Source organism: Agelaius tricolor, unplaced genomic scaffold (genome assembly GCF_023055355.1).
Source record: "Agelaius tricolor isolate 1412-34295 unplaced genomic scaffold, bAgeTri1.0.p SCAF_12, whole genome shotgun sequence".
Lineage (NCBI taxonomy): Eukaryota > Metazoa > Chordata > Aves > Passeriformes > Icteridae > Agelaius > Agelaius tricolor.
The window spans coordinates 17,416,976-17,441,077 of NW_027269272.1; the positions used below are offsets into that span (position 1 = coordinate 17,416,976).

General features: G+C 47.0%; 1 protein-coding gene across 3 annotated transcripts in view; it reads left to right on the top strand.

The window, feature by feature from the left end:
• Nucleotides 1-24,102, top strand: part of DIS3L2 (DIS3 like 3'-5' exoribonuclease 2) — a 180,275-nt gene that overhangs the window by 123,184 nt on the left and 32,989 nt on the right. For all 3 annotated transcript variants that reach the window (XM_071437863.1, XM_071437864.1, XM_071437865.1), the window contains exon 15: nt 19,951-20,030. In XM_071437863.1, coding sequence (XP_071293964.1) covers nt 19,951-20,030 — 80 coding nt within the window. The remainder of the gene's footprint in view (nt 1-19,950; nt 20,031-24,102) is intronic.

Here is a 24,102-nt window from a genome sequence, read left to right on the forward strand (position 1 = left end):
CCTTCCTGCACAGGACCATGAAATGCCACCTCTGTGCTATCCTCTTACAGCTCCTGGTGTAGCCAGTCTATAAATTGGAGCAGAGATCTGACCTGGTTTAAAAAGCAAAGTGAGCACAACCCACAGCTTTCCTTTTTTTTTTTTTCCTGGCCAGGTTACTTTGAAGCTGGATCACTTCCCCAGCCCACAGCTTTTAGAAACACTAGCCAGAGAATCAGATAGAAACTTGCTTTCAACAAAAACCATCAAGTTTGCAGAAAAGCTTCTTAGCTCCAGCCTGCCTAGAGGAGACGTGCTGATAAATGGTTCTCTTTTGGCCTCAGCAGTTTAGAAATGAATCACGAGGACAGATGCCTACGGGAAGACAGGTTAAAAAGGATTTCTGTGCCTTTTTAAAATGAGAATACCCCGGGATGCTGATCTGTCTCTATGACAACTCTCCGTGAGCTAAGCATTTCCTTTTGTTGTGCCAGTGATTCTACCTTTACCAGCACATTTACACCTGGGTGCTCAAAACATCAGCATTGACCAAAGTTCCTTGTGAGAACAACCCAAAGTGCATTTGCATTGTACTAGTTAATGGCACTGAATTGTTTGCTAGAATAGCTTCTCTCCTTGTTTTCTGCAAAACAGACATTTAGCTTTGCAGATGTGTGGGAAAAGGGAAGGAAAAAAAGGGCAAAAATTACAAAGATTAGAGTGTTACACGAATTTAAGTGTTGAATTGGTAGTGAAATCCTCTTATTTCTGCTTGCTCCCAGCTTGTGTAGGATGCCGTTGTCTTGTCATGTGAGCAAGGCTTGCTGTTCCCTGTGGGTCTGTATTGTTTCCAGTAACTTAGAGGTAGTAAAAAGTGTATTGTTGTAGCTCTGTAGAACGCTGGAGACCTATGGTCTTGTACCATGGCTGGTGAGGATAAGGAAATCAGTGATCTTTGAGAATAGCTTTGTTTATTTAAGTCTGGTGGTACTGCTAAAGTAAGAGAGCATTTAATAGAGCTTCAGGAAACTTAGGGAAACAAGCACAAAGGTCCCAAACACCAAGATGTGTGCAGAACGCCAGCTCCAAACCACCCAGGTATGTGACATCTGGGATTTAGTAGCCAGCTCTGTATAGGTTTTGAAGCCCTCAAAACCTAGTCTGTCTGCTTGGTGCAAATGGCTTTGAGAAGCTGACTCAAGCCACTCACACATGGAAAGGGAGGAGGAGGAGGGGGGACACTTCCTGTGACACTGTATGTTGGGAAATTTTGGTTCTGGTTGTAGCTAATGGGATAGGACAGAAACATGTATTTTTAGACAGCTGTCCTTGCTAATGCTGTTTAATTGTAAATCTCAAGAACCACAAATGAATTACTCTCATTATTAACATTTTCCAATATGAGCAACTGCTGGAAATAATTATGGGAAATTGTTTTGTCATATTTCCTGCCTCATATCTGTATAGTAAGCATTCACGTCTTTTATTCTTGCTTTGTGAAAGTAATAAATATTTCTGGTTAAACAGTCATTGTGTGCAAAATACAGTTAATTAGTATATGAATGGAAGACTTAGGGTTGGAAGAAGTGTTTAGATGGGACAGAAAAGGGCTATAATGTTGCACAGACTTCAATTGGATGTGTTTTCTTTAATAGCATATTCTGAATTTATGTCTTAAAATGCAGTTGGGGCAGAAAGGTTCATCCTGGCTTGACTGCTCCCTGGAGTGATCCTTAAGTTTTCTGTCCAAGGCTGCTGTATGTGCTACCCCTGCACACTGAGTGCATGGACTGTTGAAGGGAGGAGTAAATGGCTTTTCTGCAGCCCCTGACTGGAGCAGGGGCTGCATCTCTTGGTCAGTCTCAAAAAGGAAGTCATAGTGCTCATTGCATGGTATGTGACAGTAGCAAATTCATCTGGGATTTGGTTCCATCAGGGTAGGTTGAGGTGTAGGTACCTGGCTGGGCACTTGGCTTTGGTGCAAGAGAAAATCCAAAATGCCCATCTGTAAAAGCCTGAAAACTGCTATGATACCTTCCTAAAGAGGCTGTTACAGCAAAAGTGCATGAACATGCCAGCAGAGGCAGGGTGGGCAGTATGTACGGGGCTGTGAGATAAATGGAAACTCAGACTGACAAGGAGCTTTCACTATTCACTTCCTATCACAATTCCAGCATTGTCTGCTCCTTCTCTTTGATGTCTGGTTAAAGAGGCATCATCAAAACCCAGAATGGGGGCAGCAGGTGCTATATGATCATTATGGATAGTTGCTTATACTGTGTGATACATAAGGCAGCTGAGGGAATGTTGGATGTACTTGGAGATTAATTTCCTTTGGGGATTTTGTGTCTTTTGTGTTGCCCCAGTTAATACATCAAAACGAGCATCTGAGGCCACAGCTTCCTCGTGGGGAATGGTACTCTCCTGCAGGAGTACCCAAAATGTACAAAGCTGTACAAAGGTGTGTCAGAAAAGTAGGGAGGATTTTCAGCATCTCTTCCCTGCAATACCACAGAGGAACATGGTGCTTGGCAGAAGAATATGAGATGTCACCACTGTGGTCAGGAGCAGCTACAGCTTGGGTCGGGAAGTTTGCACACACACTGAGGATCCACATGGGATGGAGGAGTTCTGGGATCATGTTATAGAGGGGATGTGTGTTGGCTGAGCATCTCTCTGCTTACACGGAGATGTTTGTGTTGCCAGGAGGTTTTAAAATAATTTGATTAACTTAGGATTTTGAGTGGAAAGCTCCCTGAATCTAGTCTTCTGCCCTGGGATTTTAATGAAGTCTTCCCAGGGGTGTGAGCAGGATTGATGTCCTTGCGCACGTCCCGCCGTTCCCCGATGGTTCTTTCTGAGCTGAGCAGCTGCATCCCAGCAGGAGCAGGTGCAGAAATGGCCGAGCTGGCTCTGGCATGAGTGGGGAGTCGGACGCTGGAGCGCAGGGCTCGGCTGTGGAGCGTTGTGCTGGGAGCCACTGCAGCCAGATGTCTGGGCAAACACAGCCAGGAAGGAGCTCCCCACACAGTGGTGCTCTGGCATTAATTTACCATCAGTAATGCAAGAGTGAGTTGTGACTTTATTCTTCCTGGAGAAAGTATTCCAACCACTAGCTTGGATATTCAAGACCTCTGGTGGATGTACAAGTGGTTTTCTTCTAAACAAACACAGCTTAACCCTTGAGTTTTAATAAATCTATCACAGACGTGCAAGCTGAGAAACTTCTCTGTAAAAACCAGGTCTTTTGCTTTACTTTTGAGATGCTGTGTGACACAGCACAAGTGTTAGTTATTCTTTCACCTGCTAGCCTCAGAGCAAGTATCAGAGGGGAGGCTGGCTCCATCCTTCCAGACGATGGGAATGATATGCAGAGGTGAAGCAGTTGCCCAAGTTCACGTGGTGTGTTGGTGGCAGAGCTGGCAGGACTTTATCTGATTCCCCTGCCAATCCAGTGCCTTGGGCCAATGCTGACCATTCTCTTCATCTCATGTTTATTACTGACACCTGTTTAATAAGAACTGGTGCTTCTTTGTTTCTGCTGTGTATTACTGGCCCAGTTAAGCACAGGGTTTTTTATATCTCCTGGTTCCTCAGCAGATATGTCTCACAATTTAGAGCAGAGAAACAAGGAGGGCTGAACTGTGGCCGGCACATCTCTGCAGTCGAGAGGCAATTGGTGTGGTTCACAAGTAGCCTCTCTTTCCATTCTTTTCAGTTCTTGGGCTTTGCCTATGTGTGCCAGGACCAAGCCAGTGGGCTGCTATCCCATGGAAGTCCCTCCTGCTTGCCTGGGACAGAGTTGCAGTGGGCAGTACATCGTTAGACCTTCCAAATTGCTTGGCTTTTTCTGTTGATTGAATCCAGTTGGTGATCAGCCAATGTAGAAGGGGGATGAGCTGGCAGTCATTGCATGCTGACCTGCAAGCAAGGTTGAAGGTGTTTGCAAGCACTCCAAATTCACACATGAAGTACACATCTCTTGATTCTGTGAATTAACTGCTTGCAGATGGGTCTTGCCCTTGCCTTGTGATAGACAGCCTGGTGTCATCTGCTCAGACAGTGCCAAATAGCATGTCTAGGGGAAATAGAGGGCATCTGTGTTGGCTTAGTGTGGTGGAATGTGTCCCAAATGTGATGCTGATAGCTCAGGTGGACAGAGGATTCAGTGCTTTATCCAGCTGAGCAAGCTGCTCTCTAGATCAAGCACTCTCTTTTGAGGTTGATAGGGAGAGTAGTGGCTTCTGCTGGCTATATTGAAAAAGGTTCAGGATAGAAAAACTGGTTCTTGACGAAGCAGAAACAAACTGGTTCTTCAGTGTCTCTGATAGCAAGACAAATAAAACCCAGGAAAACACATTTGTGTAGAGGTGTATGTGGGGTGAGTGCTGGGAGGAAATTCTTATTTTACATTTTCTGCTGAGGAAACAATCCTTGCTCTGAGAGTCTTGCCCTCCACTTAATGGTGTTTTTCTTCCCTGGTGATGAACAGACGTCATCAGAAAGTCTCTTGTTGTTCCAGATTCTGTTTATCACGTATTTGAACAAAGACTTGACAAGGGTTTTTTTTTTCAGGTATTAATTATAGTTGACTGCAAGGCTAATCCATCATCCTCTTTAGATGGAGTCACTGGGTGTTGACTGATATAGCTGCAAATGTGATCAATCTGCCATAGGTGAAGATGTAGAAGCTCTTTGTCAGAGCCATTTCAGTTTCACCCAACAGTATATAGAAGAAAGGCTAATTGTATAATAACAAAAGGCAACGTTTGGAAGGAGATGAAAGATTCTGACATTACAGTTCTGTGATTTCTCATTTCAATTCCAAAGTGAGAAGGGAAAATATTCATGGCCACAACTCATTTTATCAGGTGTTTCTGGGCATGATCACTCCTTCTGAGTCCTGGGGTATTTTATCTTTTGTCATTCATAGCATACGGATGTTGAAGTACAAAGAAGCTCAGAAAGCACCTGTGGTTTTCATAGCCCTCTGAAATGAGACTACAGGATCCAAGCATAGCCAAGATCTTAGCCAAGATCCCAGCAGGTGAGGACAGAGCTGATCTTGCCCTATCTGAGGAAACCAGTGCCTGCTGAAGTCCACTTTTGGGTTTATCTTTAAATGTTCCAAGTCAAAGCTCACATCTTCTGAAATGATATGTCCTGTTAAAGTTTGCAGTGATTCATTTGGAGTGCATTTTGTTGAGCAACCTCTTGGGTTTGTTTTGAAAGCAAGTGGCTTTGAATCTGTCTTGGGTAGTCTGGATCATTTATCTTGCCCTTTTCTGCATCTTCATGTGGTAACAGGGAAGTTGTTTAAGCAAACAAACATAATTCAGAGTATGGATTTCCCCTGAATATGAAATTGCGTAAAATGGGAGCATGAAGCATGACATCTCAGATAAGGTTGTTGGTCCATGTTGCACTTATTTCCTTAGTTGGGATTTGAGGAAGACCTCGTCCCTGAGTGTGCTCCTCCTTTGTGCAGCTCTGCCTTCACTGCTGAGAGACACATTCCCTGTCGTTTCCTGCTTCCATCTTGAGGCACAAACACCCATCTCTCCCAAAGATGTGTATTCACAAGTTACTGCACTGTCAACACCTTAAACCTGCCAACACTACTAAACTTTGCCCTCTGAAGGAAGCATATTTCTATTTTGGATCTCATCTGGCAGCTAATATCTTGCATTTGTGCTAATTAGTTACCAACTAAGCTGGCCACAGTCCATTGCCCATCTGTGATGGGCTGCCATTAAATTGGTGGTCACTTGAAAACTAAGCAAGAGGCAGTGAGAAAGTAGCCTCAAGAGTTTGTTGGACTTGAGTGGCATGAAGGACTTGAGACATCTGGAAGAAACCAGCCATGCAAAATCACTGTGGAGGGGTTTTTGTGGGTAATTCCTTTAACTGGGCTTGAAAAACTTGTTTCTGCCACAGAAATACAAACTAAGCAGTCACTCTTGCTTGGCTTTTTTATGTAAAAAACCAACCTAGCCTGAATACAACAAAATTTAATTTGTGCCATCCTTGACAGCTGAAGTAAACCTGCCCTGTCATGGGTTTGATCTGTCTGATCCGGCAGAACTGGGGGGCTGCAGAGCTGTTGCTTATTGGGTGTCTCATGGCAATGCTGAAAAATTCACAGTCCCATGAGTCAGCAGGAGATTTTGCATTAACTTTAGGGTTGTAGTTTCACCTCAATTTCAAGGTCTCTGTTTTAATCTCAAGACTATCCTTGCTTTTCTGAGGAACAAACCCCTCGATCCAGCTTGCACTTTATTTCTGATTAGCATGTTAGAGGTAGAACCTGACCTACAATACTGGGAAATAAAATGCTTAAATAGCTAAAATGGGATTTGAAAAAATGCAATTTATTAAATGATTTCTCAGTCATTGATGTGTTTAGCAGGTATAGAAGACAAAATGAACTAAAACAGGCTTTGGCATTTCAGAAAGTGACTCATTTTTTCTGTTGCATCATGTATAAACTTTTCCCTACTCGTGTATGTATGGTTGAAATTACTTTGAGGTTTTGAATTCTCACTTCAGCTCTCTGTTTTTTATTATTTTCAAGCATTACTGAAAGTGAATTCTGTGCTCACATTGCCTTGATGTTTCGTTGTTTTGTTTGTTTGTTTTTTTTTTAATAAAACAATGGGCAACATGCAGGTAGTTAAATGAGCTGGGGAGTTATTGGTTTCTCATGTTTAGGTAGGAGTAAAAGGTAGATATATTGATGGATCCATAATATTATTCCAGGGGAAGCTGCTGACTCTGCTGACAAATATCCTTTACCCAGGGGTCCAACCTTTGGCAGTGTGGTCATCTCTTTTCAGATTCTCAGGCATTTATAGAGGTTCCTTGAAATCAGTTTAAAGACCATAAGTATGATGCTGTTGCAACCAGCTGAGAGAGCAAACAGGTGTGTCTTTCCTTAAAAGAGTGCAAGAGTATTCTGAGGTTCTCCACGCCGCAAGAATGCTATTGCTCAGAATTCCAGGAGTTCTGAGATAAAGACTAGAGCACACAGTGAGCACTGGGAGATGCCAGATAGAAATATGGTATCTGAATGGAGTTTCCACAGGCCAGGCCCAGCACAGAAGCCAGTTGGTCTCCACATGCTGGGACCAACAAGATGTTGTACATTTTTCTTGGCATGAAGAAATCCAGCAGACAGAGGTGTGTCAAACCTGTCCTTGTGCACCCACTTCATAGGGAGACATGGATACTTCTCAGGAGTGACCTGGATGACCTTCTTTCTTCAGAGTTCACAGCTGCCACCTGCAACCAAGCTCTGCAGGGGACAGAGGACTTGCTCCAACCCCAAGCAGCTGGACAAAGTAACATCACCTGGGCATCATCCCTTCAGGAAAATTGTCTGTAACATACTTTAGACCCAACACTGAGGATCAGTGGTTTTGCCTCAAGTAACCTTTGTCATAGTGGTAGCACAGCAGTGGGTACAAAACACAGTTCAGAGGAGGAAGATTTACTGAAAAGAGCTTGAATGGCCAAGAAATGGGAGCTACCACAGGCTTTTGTCCCAACCCTCATTAATTTTCATTGTGGAAGAGGGAAGGGTTTGGAGAAGGGTTTTTTGTTTGTCTGAAATAAAAAATCCCCAAACCTTTCATGTACCTGTTGCCCCAAATGTTTTTAGAACTTGCATGCAGCTGCACGGTCTGCCTTATCTCATTAGAAACTGGCTTGATCTTCAGTCTTGGCAGATTCCATGAGAGTCTAAGAGATCTGTTAGAAGGATCAAAGGTGACTCTATGGTATGAGATGGTAGGAATCTCCCAGCTTATTGAATGTCAGCTGTGACAGTGCAGTGCCTGGCGTGTGTTGTGTCAAGGCTCTGCAGTTATGGCATGCTGGAAATGTAAAACTGGAAAGGGCTTTAGGAGATGATCCTTTTCCTGGCAGTAGCAGGAGCTCAGCTGGTAGCAGTCCTGTGCTGTGTTTGTTGCTGCTCTGTCACTGAGCCTTTGTAGCTGCTGGGACCTGTGAGCCAGAGCAAGTTGCTCCTGGGGTTGTCTCCATGACTTTCACCCTCCAGCCATGCAGATACAAAGTGTGTGACAGAAGTTGCCGTTGGACCTGTCCCTCACATGTCCCCAGTTAGTCATTGCCTGGAATCTGAAATGCCAAAGGCCTGGAGAAATCTTGTGGGGAACTCAGCTGAGTGTGCCAAGGTCCTCTGGGGTAGAGTTCACCAGTCTGAAGGGCTCACCTGATTACAGCAAGGTTGTCATGCAGAGTGACTCACACGAGATTATCTTTGATGTCATGGAGTGTTTCTTCCCATTACAGTTGACAGGACAGTTGGTCAGAGCATGGTAATAATGTGGGTTTGATGCCCCTATGGGCCATTCACTTAAGAGCTGGACTTGGAGATCCTTGTGGGTCCCTTCCAACTCGGAATATTCTGGGATCCTGTGACAACCTGCTGGCTGCAGCTGTGATGGGGTTTTGCTCACTGGGGCTGCAGAGTAGTGCCAGAGTGTGAGATGCCCTCTTGTGCAGTCTGGGCAGCACAGCTGGATGCTCCCATGGCTTGTGGCTTCTCCATGGGCGAGTGGCACGGCTGAGCCCACCAGTGTGGGCAAAGCCTAGCACAGTCCTTTGCTCCTCAGTTTTAAGTGAGGATTTCATCTTTAGGTTGGGTTTATGGAAAGCAGCGTGAGGTTTGGTTTACAAAAGAAAAAAATATAGTCTTTTCAAAAAGCAATTTGTTTCTGCTTTCAGTGAGCAAAGCTTCCAAACAGACTCGGTCAGTTCTGCAGTATGATCAACAGGACTGGAAAAAAATACCAAGTGAAGTAAGGCAGTGGCTGTGGTAAACATGAACTGGGACCTTGGATGTAGCTAATGGCATACCACAAAAGAGTCTCCTTTCACCCACCACGCACGGTGCCAGCAGCAAGCACTGCCAGCGCTGGCGTCTAGCAGAGGAAAGCATCATTTGGCTCCCTTTTGGATTTCATTACTCTTTCTGCACTCCCTCCTGCTCACAGCAAAAGCCTTTCCAGTTGTAAAGAAGTGAATTAACTGCCTTCGTGTCAGTGATGGATGAGGCGCTTTCTCCCCCTTCAAAGAGAGGAGCGGTGCCAGTGAATGCGGGACGGTGGAGTTGAAAAGTCCAAGTGGGACAGGAGAGCCCGTGTGGTGACCCAGCTGTCAGGCAGGACAGCCTGGGGACCGCTCCCGCCGCTGCCCTGGGAGTGGGGAACAAAAAGCTCGCCCGGCCTCAAGGCTCTTTTTTTGTCTGTGTCCTGCTTTCAGTGGACTTGGGCACATCCCTGAGCACACAGCAGCCGTTTGTGTGCGTTCAGGGAGCCTCAAAGGCTTTCACAGGGAGCTCCTCCAGGCTGCACAAAGCAGGGTTACCACGCTGGTACTCGGGAGATCTCCTTTCAGGCGTCCATGGCTAATCATATTAAAGGTGACTTCGTGGGCAGCGCTCTCCATTGTTGCCATATGTTTTGTCCAGTGCTTGAGTGATGTTGTGCATTGGAATGTATTCATGCGTTGCCTAATTTAATCACCAGGCTTAATCCCCTCTCCTGTTCTACACCCTTAGAATTTACTGGCTCCTTTCTAGCCTCCCATGCATTGTTTGGGTCTCCTTCACAAGCTAATACCGATGCCTGGAGAGATTTCTATTTATTTATTTACTTTCAGAAAGTTTTTAAAAATATAATCTCAACCATAAGCCCGACAACACCTCCAAAGGGAGAACAAGCACAGTGGATGCTCTTGCAGGCTGATCCTTCTTCCCTGTGGTCTTTTCCTTCCAGCTTTTCCATAGAAAAATGAGGGATTAGGCTCATGGGTTTAAAAAAAATAAAAATACTACGAATGGAAAAATGACTGAGAAAGTGATGTGTCTCCTTTTAATATTGTTGGAATAAATAGCTAATTTTAAGAACTTGAATTTGTCTGTAAAATACGGTGTTGGTTTCTGCCTTTAAAACTTACCGCTTTGGTATGGACAACTCCTATTCCAGGGCTGACTGGACAAAATTAACCCAACAAATACCCAAGTCCATCAAGCTGGGAAACTGAAAAGCCTAATTTATGCAAGACTACTGCAAAACTCAGAGCGCTCTGCAAGAGCTGCTGTACTCCACACCAGATAGGCATTTCTAGGGAGCAGCTTTTGCAGAATGTCTTTTAAGGATAATTTCTAAGGATTTTGGTGAGATTTCCCTGCTCCAGCTGCTGCTGCCTTGTGGAGGAGTATGTTAAAAATGGGAATTTGAGATTCAGTTGTATTGTGACTTGCTTTAGGTGTGGATGGGAGCAGTCCTGGCAAGGAAAGGCTGTGATGAGATTTTAGGGTGATACACAATCAGGTTGCTTGTATGCTGAACCAGAGGCAGGAAACCTTACACTTGCTGAGGCAGATTGTTAAATAAACAACCTTATGCTTTGGGTCAGCTCTTAGATTCTCCTGCCTTGCATACAGCATGCTGGTGTAGATAGTGGAATACATCCTGGATAACCTTAAACATAGATTGTACCTGAATTACAGCTTTGAGTTTCCCTCTGTGTATGAGTGTGCATGGGCACACGTGAGATCCCTGCAGCCAAATTCTCACACATGAGCTTGCTGATCTTCTCTGACTGTGCTATGTTTTAGGTTTGGTGGGAGGAAGGAGGAATGATGTAAAAGGTTGCAGATTTGTGGCTGGTTTTAAAAATAGTTTTAAAATATGATGTATCTTCATTTTAAAGAAATACAATATTGCTTGGAAACCACAGCTACTGAACATAAACCATGTTGAGCCCCTTACATATGTTTAGTCACAGTGTGGAACAGAGGGTTGTAACAGCCTGCTGTGCATTAGCACTGAAAGAGGATTCCCTGATCCTACCTCCCACACTCCAACCCAGAGATCCACAGCACCATCACAGGCTCTGACATTAATTTGGCCCTACAAAAATGCTGTAGAATTTACACCTTTTCAGTGTGAACCTTGCCAGAGCCCTTTCTGAAGTGCCTGCATACAGAAATTGCTTTTCCGCTGAAGCGCAGCCGTGTTGGAGCTGGAGGACAGCTGGCCGTGGGTTGGCTGGAGGGCCGGGTACCTGTCCCACTGCCAGGGGGTCTGGGCTTGCTGGGACAAGTCTCCTGGCCACTGTCCACTCCTGCTTCCTTCTTTTCCTGTGACAGAAGAGCCTGGAGCCTCTAGGAAAATGTGGATGGGAGCAGGTTGCTGCCAGAAGAATTCAACCACGCCACAACCAGTCTCTTCCCAGGGGAGTCCGGCAGTTGTGCTCACAGCAGCAGCTCGTGCTGTCCATGGGATTGGAGAGGGATGTCTGTGGAAAGCCTTGGATCTCCTACTCATGCACTGAGCAACTGTGCTTAGACATACCACGGGATTTTGGTGAAGTCAGGGAAAGGAGGTCATGGCACACAGCTGACCTGTGCCCAGGGAGAAGGGTGCCAGCACTGCCCTGGTGGGATGTGGAGTGGTGTTCTGTGGCATGCAGCCTTAGGAGAAGATGCTCTGCAGCTCTGAGTGTGTATGGCAGGAGGTGTCTTCCCATCCCCATGCTGTAACAGTGTCGGGGGAAAAGGTTTGGCCAAGGACACGGCACAGATGTCTGCAGTCCTGGCAGGCTGTAACATACTGCAAGGAAGTCCAGGTTGTCCCCAGGGACTTAGCAAAGCTTGAGTCAGCAGCACTAGGTCTGGACTTCAGGACTGCCAGGTATTTCACAGCAGCACTCCAAGGGAGGGGGGAGAATGGTGTGTCTGTCAAACTGAGATCAGTCTGGTATAATCAGGGTATTCTGCTTTTCACAGTCCCAGTTAATGGGTTGCAGATATAACTAAACCTAGAAATACTGTTGAGATTGCTCTTGTTACCTGGTAGAGCTCTTACCATGTCAGCACTGGGGCTGTTCATATTTTAATGGATTTATCTCTTGTATGGAGGGTATTACAAGCTTTATCTGTCTTCCAGTGAGACTCTACAGAAATCCCTCCAGGCATGAGGCAGTACCTGGGTGCTGAATTAATCTGTGCTTCTGGATTCTCACAGCTCCATTAGTGGCTTAGCAGGGGAAGCAGTTTCCATTAACAAACTTAAGAAAATAGGATTTGCTTTGTTTGATCTGCCCTCATTTCCTTGTATCCTCCCAGTAGCAATGACAAAGACTGGGCACATTGCAGGAAGGCACAAAATAGTCATAGGGAAGACACAAAATAGGCTGATTTGTAAAACATGTATCAGCATCCTCCAGGGCTCGTGGGGTGAGGGAAAGTTGTGCTATAGTCAGGTGCAGTAAAAGACACCACACTTTTCTTCCTCCTGCCACATACCCAGACACATCTGCACCCACGGCTCTTGCCCTGCCTTCCCTGTGCCTTGAGCCATTTGAAGACAGCACAGTGTCACACCCTCCTCCAGGTAACCACTGCTCTCTGCTCTGTTCCTGGCGTGAGGCAGCTCTCAGAATAACAGAAAATGAAACAGCCAAGCAGTGAAACTTGGCATATGTCTTGTTAGTGTCACATTGTTTTAATGTGGCATTTCCTAGGGATGTTTTGCTTCTATTTTCAAATTGGTATATGTGTAGAAAATACTTTAAACTTCATTGACAGTTCCCTAGTGGTCTAGGGCATGCAGTGCAGTGTCACAGTTTGTTAGCTTTTGAAGAAGGTATTTTTAATCCATAAATTCAAACCCTTCACAATTGTATAATCTGTATTTTAGTTTTGTGGTTTCCTAATCGTGCATGTAGAGAATGAGCTCATCCAGTTTATAAAATGAACGGAAGTATCCAGCTCTTCTTTCTAAATAAATCTGGATCCATTTTTTTGTGGATTGCATCCGAAACCTCCAATGCAGGCAAGTGTGAATGCTTAAAAATAAACTCATTTGCAGTTTATATTTTTGCCAAGTGGTGAAAGTTGTCTTGTTCCCTGTCTTTCTAGAAAGGCTCTTCAGCTGTGACATAAAAGCCAAGGGTGTGGTGCCAGTTTATAATTTTGGTGACAGCATCTTTGCAAAGGATCCAGCCACAGTTCTTCCTGGTTTTGCTGTGCTGCCCAACCACCCAGAGCAGGGGTTTTGGGGGCCACTAGCCATCAATAAGGCAGTCCTCCTATGTGCCAGGGACTATGTGCTGGTGACTTCACTTCTGTGACAGGGAGACCCCTTCACTGCATCCCAGGGCTGATGTTTGGAGAGGAAGAGCTGTTGCAGCCTGTGGGATAATTTAGTAATAGCTTATTGTGGCTTTGGGTCCCAGGCTGGGAACCTTTGGGTTTCCAGATTAATTTAAGAGGGAAGAGCTATCTTCTGTCTTCCATCTGCCATGTCAGGAATTCACTGGCTTTTCCTGTGTTTTATACAGCTGTATAATGCAGGCAGCAGCTAAGTAAATGATAGGATTTTAAAATAAAAGTAAGCAGTGGGATTCAGAGTAATACCCCAAATATGTTTCAGCTCCTTCTCCTAGGCTGTTTTGGGATTTGATTTGACATTGTCCTTAGCCACATGCATGGACCCTGTAGCCTGTTAACAGAGGCACTTTGCTGGCTTATGTGCTGAGGAAATGGGGCAGCTTCAGGAACCTCTTAGAGAATTTAAACCTTCACCTGGAAATTGTCCTTGTGAAGATGGGGAGAAGGAGCCTACTGAGGAGGCAGTAGGTGTGATGTGCCACTTCAGGACCAATTCATGACTTTCAACCAGTAGCAGCAGCAGTCCCATAATCAGGTGCTGAGATTTGCTGTCTACGAAGCCAAAAGGAAAGGGCTGCTCCAACCCAGTGTGAGAGGTAACTCGCTGAGCTGGTAGCAAGTTTCCTTGTCTTTCCTCTTTTTTCCACTGTAGGACTTTTGGTTTGTCCTTTATTACCCCCATCCTGTCCTTACCACATGTTCTTCATCCACTACCCAGGGTCTTTCTCCAGCAATTTTGAGCTGCAGCACAAATAGAAAAGCTTATGGAAGAAGTGCTTTGGTCTCCAGAGCAGCTTCTTTAAGTGAAAACACAGCTGTGAGGTTTGCAGCCTGTGCTGCTGTAAGGGCTCATCCAGCCGGCACAGCCAGCACCGCTGCAGTGCTTCCAGCACGCAGGAATTGGGAAATCCATTGTGAACAAGATTGAGTTTGATGGCCTGCGTGGAGGCAGATGGATGTATTTTTAAGGGATGAGGTGCCAGAAAACTCTGTGATTACGTTACTGGAGCATGGCTCGTTTTTTGTGGTTTTAAAAGTGAGTGTCAGGACTTCAGGACTATTTCTTTTTCGGGTCAAAACTGAAGTTTGGGCGGGGCATAAAAACCTGCTTGATGACTAAGTTTATTCTTAAAAAGCTTTCTAGAGCTTGCTGGAGAGGGGAGCCTTATTCCAACCCAGAGCAGATACAAGTCTTTTTGGACTTCCATGCAAATGGGGTTAAAACTGGTTAAGTGCCCAGGGTGAAAAAGAAGCCCTGCCTTTCAGGAAACTGTTTTTAGTGTGATCTTTAGATCAGTTCCCTGTTTTTTGTCTCAGAAGCTCATATTCTGCCTCGCCTCCTTGTCCTGGGTGAACTCTTTCTGCTTGAATTCCCCCCACATCAGTGGAATTACCTTGACCAGTTCCAGCTGAGGCTGCCCTTACATCGCCCTGCAACTGGGACAGCTCAGGTCTGACCTGGTTCCCCGGCTGAACCGATAATGCCTCTCTGACACGGTGCATGTGTAGAGAAAACTTTTCATCTCATGACAAAGGTTTGGTGCTCAGAGCCAAGGCTGGGAACAGAGGATCCAAGCCAAGCCATTTACTCAAGGGGCATGCAGAATTTGCCCAGTCAGGTCAATATAGGGACTGGCAGTGTTTCAGCAGCCAAGAGTGCTCCTCATGCTCTTTTCTTCTTGAGCTACCAGGCTTTATCGCATGACCGAGCCCCCAGCTAATGCAGGTCTAAAACATTCTTTAAAATGAGGATGGCTACTGGCTGCACCAAAACCCAGGCAAGTCTGGAGGTCCATGACAATGTGAAGCACTGTTCACTCTTTCCAAAAATCTCTTCTTAGCCTTGGTGGAAGAAGCCACAAGATGTGGGGAGCTTCCCTGACACTCTCACCAAGGCCTATCTGCCTGAGCAGGGCATGGGGTCCCCTCAGGGCTCAGGCAGCACAGAGTGCACTGAGGGGCAGCTGCTTCTCTGCTTCACTGGTGTCTCATATCTGTGCACTGGTTGAGTGTCTGCTCACCTCTGCTGAGGGTGGGATGGGCTCTTTGGGTGCTGATGAAGCACGTCAGTGTCTGCAGATGGGGGAACAAGGAGCATCCTGTTGCTGTCAGCCAGCTGCATCCTTGGCTGGATTAAAGGATGTAGGGATAGAGAGTGGGAGTATGTTACTAATCCAAAGAGTGGAGTAATTGTACAAACAAGTGTTATGTGCACACAGCCCTCAGTACTGTGGGCTCAGGAGATGCCTTTCCTTGAGGTGGCTTTCCTCAAGGAGGTGGCATTGCCTTCACCTTGAGCTTGCAGTACATGCCACCAAACCACACCAAGGATCTGTGAGGGCTTCTGTGTGCTGTGAGTACATTCTCTTGCTTCATTGACCAGTCACAGGATAGTGTGCTCACACCTGCTTGGTGCCTTAAAAGAGATACTCCCATCCATGGAGTCAACAGCATCCTGCCCATCAAACAACCTGCCCCAGCCCCTTTGAATTTCAGTGCTCTGCTCTTCTTCTGTTCGGGTGTATTGCAGTTGTGTCTGTTGATGAGTGAGCCTATCCATCACTGTATCCAAAGAGACTCAAATTACTCCTTTTGACAGCTCTTATTCACACACCTCCCTGTGCCTCTGACATCTCAATTATTGATGGGGCTCTCCTGGTAGGCAGCACTCTGTTCTCAGCATGGCTGCCTTCCAGCTCCCCTTCCCATTGAGTTCATGCACACACCATGCCGAACACTCCTTTATGTGCAGAGCCACTGGAGTGGAAAGGGATCTTTATTAGCATGTGAGCTCCAGGGCTGCGCTACCAAAGGGGGCAGTGCAAGCCAAATCACACTGCAGTTCACTGGAAATTTGCTCTCCCCCTCCTCTCCCAGGGAGGCCCAGCAGAGTCTTGTAAAATGAAATTATTTCATATGTCTAATGGCGAAGATCCCTTGATCTGATGAACCTGCCTTGTGATGGGGGTCACCCTGTACTTGCATTTCTCTGAGATACTTCAGTCCCCCATTGCCCCTGCAGGTATAAAATGCAGTATTTTGGGGAGCAGTGCCTTTCCCTGTGCTGTGGTATTAGCTTGTTTGCTGGCTTTACAGCAAGCCCCTTCTGACAAGGAGCAGTGACACACACAGAAAAGAGCTTCAAAGCAGTAAGGTGGTTTTGAAGCAATTGGTTAAGAGTTAAAGCTGTGCCAGAGGGGTAATTGCAAAAGGCTGCTGGATTTGTAGGGCTTTGTGTATGCCGGAGGTTCTGGATGTCTCGTGACCTTGCTGCAGCAAAAGTCAGAAGAATGATGAAGTGGTCAATCAGCTCCTGACATTTGTCCCAGCCTTGCCCTGCAGCCTTCTGTGATTCAGAAGTAACCAGAGGTTTTGTGTATAGTGAGTGAAGGCAAAAGGAAAGGGCATCTTCTGGAGAAGATAGGACCAGAGAGAAGCAGTGCTGTAGGGATGCAGAGCTGGGAAAGGACACTTGAGTTCTGTTTTCAGAAGTCTGTGGCAGCAGACACTTCATAGTTTAGCATTAGCACGAGAGGAAAAATCTGTGCTGACCTTCCAAAGCACTGATGTGCTGGGAAGCATGAGTGCCTTTACAGTGAGCAGGGCAGTGCAGAAGTGACAGAGTCTGGCCAGTGGAGCTCTCCTGAGGCTCCAGTGGCAGAGAGGACCCAACTGCAAGATGTTGAGTGGGTGAGGACAACCTTGTTAAGCTTAGCAGGAAGCTTCTAGTTTCTGCATTCCCAGTGTGCTCCCTGCACAGCTAGTCCTTCACTTGCTGCCTTACCTGCTGGCTTTCCACCCTGTGATGAGTTTTGCCTGAGGGCTTTGTGCTCTCTGCAGAGGCCAAATGCCACCAAAGGAGCAAAGGCAGCCGGATCATTGCTGGTGACTGCACAGTCAGAGCTTGACTGTTCATTTGGGGTCTGTAAGGACTCCTGGTGGCAAGCACAGGTCCCCTCTTCCCCCTCCTGGCTGACCATGACAGTGCATGAGCAGGGCAGATCTGCAGAAGAGCATGGGTTGTGAATCAGTGACAGCTGCCTTGAGCTTTGGTTGCTGGGACAGACCTTTAGTTACACACCTCTCTGTGTGACAGCCTGACCCTGACATTTCTCTGAGTGTGGTCCTCTTGTCACTGTGGGTGATGGCAACATCCTCTTGCCTGACAGCGTTGACCCAGATGGTCATGTATAGTCCCCACTATCCAGGCCTTGCTGGCACTGGTAGATGATGCAGATGGCTGAGCCTGCCAAGCAGGGTGTGTTTTATTTGTCTGGAATACCATGAGCAAACAAAGAAGGATTAAAATAACAGAAAGTTGAAAACCCGTTATCTTCGGGAACAGTGATCTTTCCTTTTGGGATAGGCAGGTTCCATGGGATCTCATCCCCCCCAGATAGTGGAAAGGTCACCTTCCCATACCTGATTGCCCCAAGGCTTTCCCTAGCAGCCTGTCAAAACAAGGCTGTTTTCCTTCCCAGCCTTTTTCCTTCCTTCCTTTCTTCCCTCTCCCTGGATTTGTGTCCTTGCTCAGAGGTGGTTCCACCCTTGAGCTGTGCTGGGCACCCAGAGCTCAGGTGAGCTATAACCAGAGATGCTCAGTTAGTGTAACCCCAGAGCCCACTTAGCTGAGAGCTGCAAGCAAGAGGTTCAGGCACTCCTGAGTTTGTCCTGATCAAAATTATTGTTGAAAGTTGCCAAAGCCACAATTTTGCCAAATTTTGCACTCCTTTTGTGCTTCATCTCCACTGATTCTCTGGTGCAATGTCTTTTCCACAAACAAAAGGATCTGGTGGATCTGTGTCTGCAATAATTGCTGTCCCTTTGGCCTCAGAGGTGCTTCCTGATATCCTAGCAGGAAAGCTTTGGAAAACCTGGCCCAGAAAAAACGGCTTTAAGCAGTTCCCAGTTCCTCCTTCAGTTCCCCAAACCAGGGACTCTGCTTATGGAGCACATATGGCCAGCAAGGTGATTTCTTGTCTCCCTTGGGGAGGTTCCTTTGTTTCTTGCTGACCTCCTGCTCCCATGTGGTAGCTGCCATGTGCCATCATAGCATCTGGAGAGGCTGGATCCACAGCCAGGCTTCATGGATCTTGGCCAGAAGAAGCATCCCCAGCCAGCCCTGCTGTCCTGCCATGATCACTGCTCTCCAAAGTGGCTCTGAGTGATCTTGCTTGGTGCAAGGTCAGGGCTTGCAAGAGGGGAGCTGTGGAGAGTGTTAAGAGGTCACTGTCTTGACGGTGCTATAAACGTGATGTGTGTACCATGGGCACTCATGTTCTGTAGTGTTGCATGAGCTTGTGTTTCAGAATGCCTTGCACTGGTAGGGCTGTGGATGTCAAGGCAGCTCAGCTGAATTTGGCCTCAGCCTAGTACTTGGTTCTTAACTCAGTATTCAAGGTGGTGAATTTTTCAGTGATTTCTTGGCATGCAGTTTTATTTGGGTCAGTGAGAGCACAGTGTGTGACTTTGCTACTCTTTAGGGAAGGGAAAATCAGTGCATCATCTAGTGATTCAGCACACAGGGTTTCTTTACAGCCTAGAGGAGAAAGATGTTTTAATTCTGTGTTCATTCCTGAGTAAGCCATTAATTTGAGTTAGCAATTTTCTTGGAGCCCAGAGGAGAGGAGTCTGTGATCAAATGCAGTGGCTCAACACTGCTCTCCTCCTTTCTTTGCTTAAAAAGGTCAGGCTCATCATAACAAACCTCCTTTGACTTCTAGCCCTTGTGGTGATCTTCCCAGACCATTTCAGGAGTCCTGCACAATCCAGCACCGGCAACAGCCCTGCTGATAGTAATCTCTGTGACCCCAAAAACATGCATGAAGACTGGCAGCTACCTTCTCTAAAGGATGCTGCCCCTCTTACCCTCCCTGCTGGCTCCTGGTCAAGGTCTGCAGCTCTTTAGCTGAGCCCAGGGGTCATGGCTGTGAGAGCTGGTGGGACATTGACCTGGGGGCCTTCCCCAGGGTAATGAGGAGCTGCTTGGATGTGCAGGGCTGTTGCAGAACTCAGTTCCGTGCTGTTTTCTAGGCAGCTCAGTGTATAAAATCACTGAAGACATTTTCAGCAAAAAAGTTTCCCCACAGAACCATTGTGTTGCTCGTTGAAAGAGGATTAATTTTTCCCCCTTAATAAAACAAGCTGTGTTTGAAATCCAAAAACCCTTGCTGAATGCCTTCTTGGAGCTGCAACCAAAGCAGCTTCCAGGTCCCATTATAGCCTGCTGCCGGAGGCGGATCCAAACTGCAAACCCTTCTAACAGCTCTTTAATAACTCTGCACAGAAGGAAAAATCTGTCACCTTTCCCTCTGTGGTTTCTCCTCTGTTCTAATGCACTGGAGGAACGAGATGGAGCCGGGAAGGTTTTCAGAGAAAGACTCGTGGGAACTGCAGCTGCCGCTGGAGAAAGTCGTTTGTGCGGTGTCTGAGGGGAACCGCAGCCGCGCTGCTGAGGGGTGCTGTGTGTGGGTGGGTTTGGAGGGCTCAGCTGTTACAACCCGTGCATTTCAGAGGAACCACGAACACTTTATAGTAACAAAGGGTGGAAAAAGCAAGAGGTTTCTGCAATGCATGTGACTTTTCCCTGAGGTTTGGAACCCCACAGTATGTTCCAGGCCACGGTGTTTGCGTGTCAGCCTTGGTGAGTTAAGCTTTCTCCCACAAGCCTTGCTTGAAGTTGCTGTAATTATCAAGAGCCTAAAATGTTGCCTTTTTTTTTTTCTCTCTCTCTTTTCATTGTCCCACACCCCTTCTCCTCTGTGCAGATGAAGCTCTCGTTTGCCTTGAACCAGGAGAGTGGGATGCCTCAGGGCTGTTATATCTATCAGTACCGGGACAGCAACAGGTAAGTCCTGTGGAAGATTACACACAGCAAACACCAAACATGGGAAGGTGCCCTGCCCTGCCTCCTGGCAAGGGGATCACAACTGCTTGTACCACTTAAAAGTAGATTAAAGAAGACCCCAGGCTTGACCTGAAACTGGGAACACTCCTGTAAAGGCCAGATTCTTTAAAATGCATGAGGCCCTGCAGCCCCCCTTTTTTTTTTTCTCTCTAGTTTTTAAAAGCTGCTTTTATTTGTCTAAAAGGCCTGCTCTTGGGTACCTCAGTCTCTGACAAAGCTCACCCAGGCTTTGCCCAGGGGTGTTTGCGATTCACACTCTACACTGTTGGGGTGGCTCTGGGAGCATGGCCTGGGGGAAAGCACCCAAAGGCTGCAGAGCACTTGAAAGCAGAGCCCTCACCTGTGCTTAGGTAGACCCACAGAGCATCCCATTCTCTCTGCTGAGGCTCATGCAGGGGTTCACTGAATGGCCTATGTGATACCATAGCCCCAGTGCAGCCACGTGCTCTGTTTTTGTAAGATACTATATGATATTCAAGCTTTGGATGTGTTTGGAGCACAGAGTCCTCTATTTCTAGGTATTCTGCCTATTTTTACTAGCTGCTGTAGTGAATTGGCACCCAAGATGTTTTTATTTCAAATCACATTCTCATTATCAAATTGACAGCAGCAGCAGAGTTCAGGATATTTCTGTGTTCGCCCTGAATACCAGCATGTCATAAATCCATGGCCTGTTACTCCACCCATGTAGTTCTGCTTCTTGCCAGTTATTCAAGTTAACCTAAAAAACGAGAGTATATGAAATTGTCAATGAACAGAACAGCCTGTAATTAGATCTTCTCGGAAAGGCCAACAAGAGCAGTCCCAGTGAGGAAGAGGGACATCTGCAAATGCACAGAGCAGTGTCTTAGCTGAGAAATCTTAATATTTAAACAAGAAGGGAGGTCATTTGTGGCAGACTCCTTCCTGCCTGTGGATGGGTGATTAGCACATGGTACATGATTCCATCCCAAGTATCCCAGGCCCAGAGCCTTGAATGAGCAGAGTTGGTGCCTCCAGCACCACCAAGCTCACAGGGCAACGTGCAGTTCAGCGCCAAAGCATAAAATCAGCAAGGGAGGAGTATCTGTTTTTGAGGGTTTTAAAGGCAGTGGTACACAATGGACAGCAAGGAAAAGAAACCCCCCAGACCTGCTAGGCTTTGTTGAGGATGTTTACAGACCAGTGTTTCTAATTGTGTGGTGTATATCTCAAAAATCAGCAGCTGTGGTTTCTCTGCCACAGACCCTCCCCTCCTCAGGCTCCAGTGGGTGTTTTCTGCCATTGTTTGAGGAAACTCCAGGGACATGAGTAGAACTGTTTTGTTTAAGTGCTAAGGCCAGTAGCAATTCTTCTTGGAAAGCTTGCTGTTAGCTGTGAGAGGCCAGTGTGTGACAAAGTAGCTGTGTCACGTTAACAGCTGTTGATGGAGAGATGTATGGCTGTGTCCTGTGATTCTGGCAGGCGTGGGAGCTGAGCCACCCTGGGCCATGCCAGCCAGGATCATGGCTTGAAAAAATATGTTGTGGGCAGGATGAGTGCAATTGCAAGTTAATCCAGACTTTGTGTGTGCCTGACAGATCCAAACTGCAATTACACCTCCATGCAGTACTTTGTATTGCATAGTTTGCTTGGCCAAGCTGGGGGGAGCAGGATCCCATTTCCCAGGGAGAGCCTTGCTAGGTTTGCACACACGCTTGCCCCCCCAAACCCTGCGTGCATCCCAGTGCTTCTGGCAGTCCTTGGCTGGGGAACTGAAGCGTGAAGGTCTGTGCTACAGCTGACGCATTCTTGCAGGTAAAACGCCCTTGGGCTGAACATGGTTCCAGAACCAAGCACAAGAATTTTAAATTTGAATAGTGTTGCGAAGCACCAGACGTGGCTTCTGCTCAGCAAAGCAGAGACTGTTCTTCTCAAGCACTGGGCCTGTCATAGGGTTATTCTGATGTCCATACAGTAACATGGCACTTGTCACAGTGGTTCTTCATTATAGTAATTTTAGTATAGCAACTTTTAGTATAGCAACAAGTTGCTATAGTATAGCAACTTGTAGGGCCTGTGTTCTCCCAAGTGCAGTCAGGCTTTAACAGTATCCATCCGGACTCACGGGGTAACAGCTCTTCTGCCTCCTGAAGATGTAGCCAGAAGCTAAAGTAACATAACCTTGGTATCTACATTGTATTTTGGAACCATTTACAGCCCAGAGAAGAAATACTGGTGACACACTGCAAGCTCATGCATGGGAGGGACTGGGAATGTGCACCCTAGAGCCCAGTGCCCTCAGCAAGGCATCAGACCTGGGACCTGCTCCAGGGAAAAACTTAGGCAGGCATGGAGGTGTGTGAAGCTCTTGAGCAGCAGCTTTAACAGGAGGAAGCTGAGGTGATTCTGGCTGGCAGAAACCCATTCTGACCTGGGACTGCACCCCTTGCCCCAGAGATCTGCACCAGCCAGGCTGTGCGTGTCAAGGCTTGGTGTCACCCTGGTCACTGATGGAATGTCCCTTCCCCTGCAAGTGGCAAATGCTGTTCCAAGCTGCAGCCAGATGGGGCCACCGGAGAACAGCGGATATTGGTCTCCCACTTGGAGAACAAAGGACTGCAGCATTGCTGAAAGTGTAATTACCAGAGCGATTAAAATTTCTATTGATTAGGCTAGAAGTGCAAGTACCATGCAGGCTCTTACAAGGGCAATCAATTGGAATTTGTTCCCTTTAAAATGATAAAACCCTTCCAAGGATATGTTCCTCCTCCAGTCAGCTGTCTGTTGCCTGCCTGTTTGCAGGAACATTCATGGGCACAGTGCCACCCTGGGTGCCAAGCACTTTGGGTGGACTGGACTCAGTGGAACCTTGGAAGTCTTGGAAGCCTTGGATTGAGAGCAAACGAGGTGCTGAGCACCCAGCTGCTTGCCCTGCCCTTCCAACCTCTGTAATAATAGATAGGTATCCAGTGGCACGGCAGCTTGGAGCTGTATGGAGGAACGAGGCTGTTACTGCCCCTGCAGTCACAGGGGTGAGACCAGGGGACATCGCTTCTCCTCTTCCTCCTGCTCAGACCTAGGCATTTTCATCCCCTGGGCATCCAGTCCTTTCCAGCTTGTCACTTCTTCCTGGCCCCAGAGGAAGTGGCTTGACCTGACAGAAGCAAGCAGTGTGCTTTCTCATTTTTAAGCCATGTTGCTTAAATTCTCCCTAATGGAGATCAGTCAGTGTAGTGGCCAGAGCCCCAGCTCCTGCGAGGGGAGCACTGTGCTGTGACACAGAGACAGACAGTGACGGGTGCTGGGTGACACTTGGAACAGGAGCATGCCGTCAACCCTCAGATGGCCCTAGAGCAGTGACATCAAGGAGGGGACAGCCCTGCCAGATGTCCTGTCAGGTGTTGACATGGCACATATCAGGTATTGACAGTGGGACTGGCTTTCTTTCATTGCCACTTGACACAGGCTGGATTTCTCTGATCCTGCACAGGATCCAATTGCAAAACCCAAGCCAGGCAGTAAAAGACCATCAAGTTCATTCACATCCACCGTGGCTCATGAATCCTGTCTTACAACATGCACTCACCACGGCCCTGCTCCAGGAATGTGTTATGGGCTGTGCTGAGGAAACTCCAGCTGCCCACTCTGAAGCCAGCCTGCCCGGCGTGCCTGGTCTGCTCCTGTGGGCTGCAGGCAGCAGGAAGGATGAGGTCCTAAAGGTTACAGCTCAGCATGAAAGACTTCTTCCAGCCTGTGTGCAGGAAGAGCCAAAGCCAATTCAAGATCCCCCTGGAAGAAATTAATTGCGAGAAGTTCAGTGTCTTTTGGCTGTATCCAAGAAATAGAAAATGCAATCTGTTCTCTGCACTCACCATCACTATCCAGATGCTTCTCTGGAGACCTTCTAGGCTCTGCCCATCTACCCACAGCAAGTCTGATCCTTCAAATGCCTTTGTCTTCCCTCCCAACTCTGATTATTGCCACCTTTCTCAGATGATGCAGTGCTCAGGGTCTCTGCCATCCCAGACCCACCAGGGAGGTGTAAATCCCT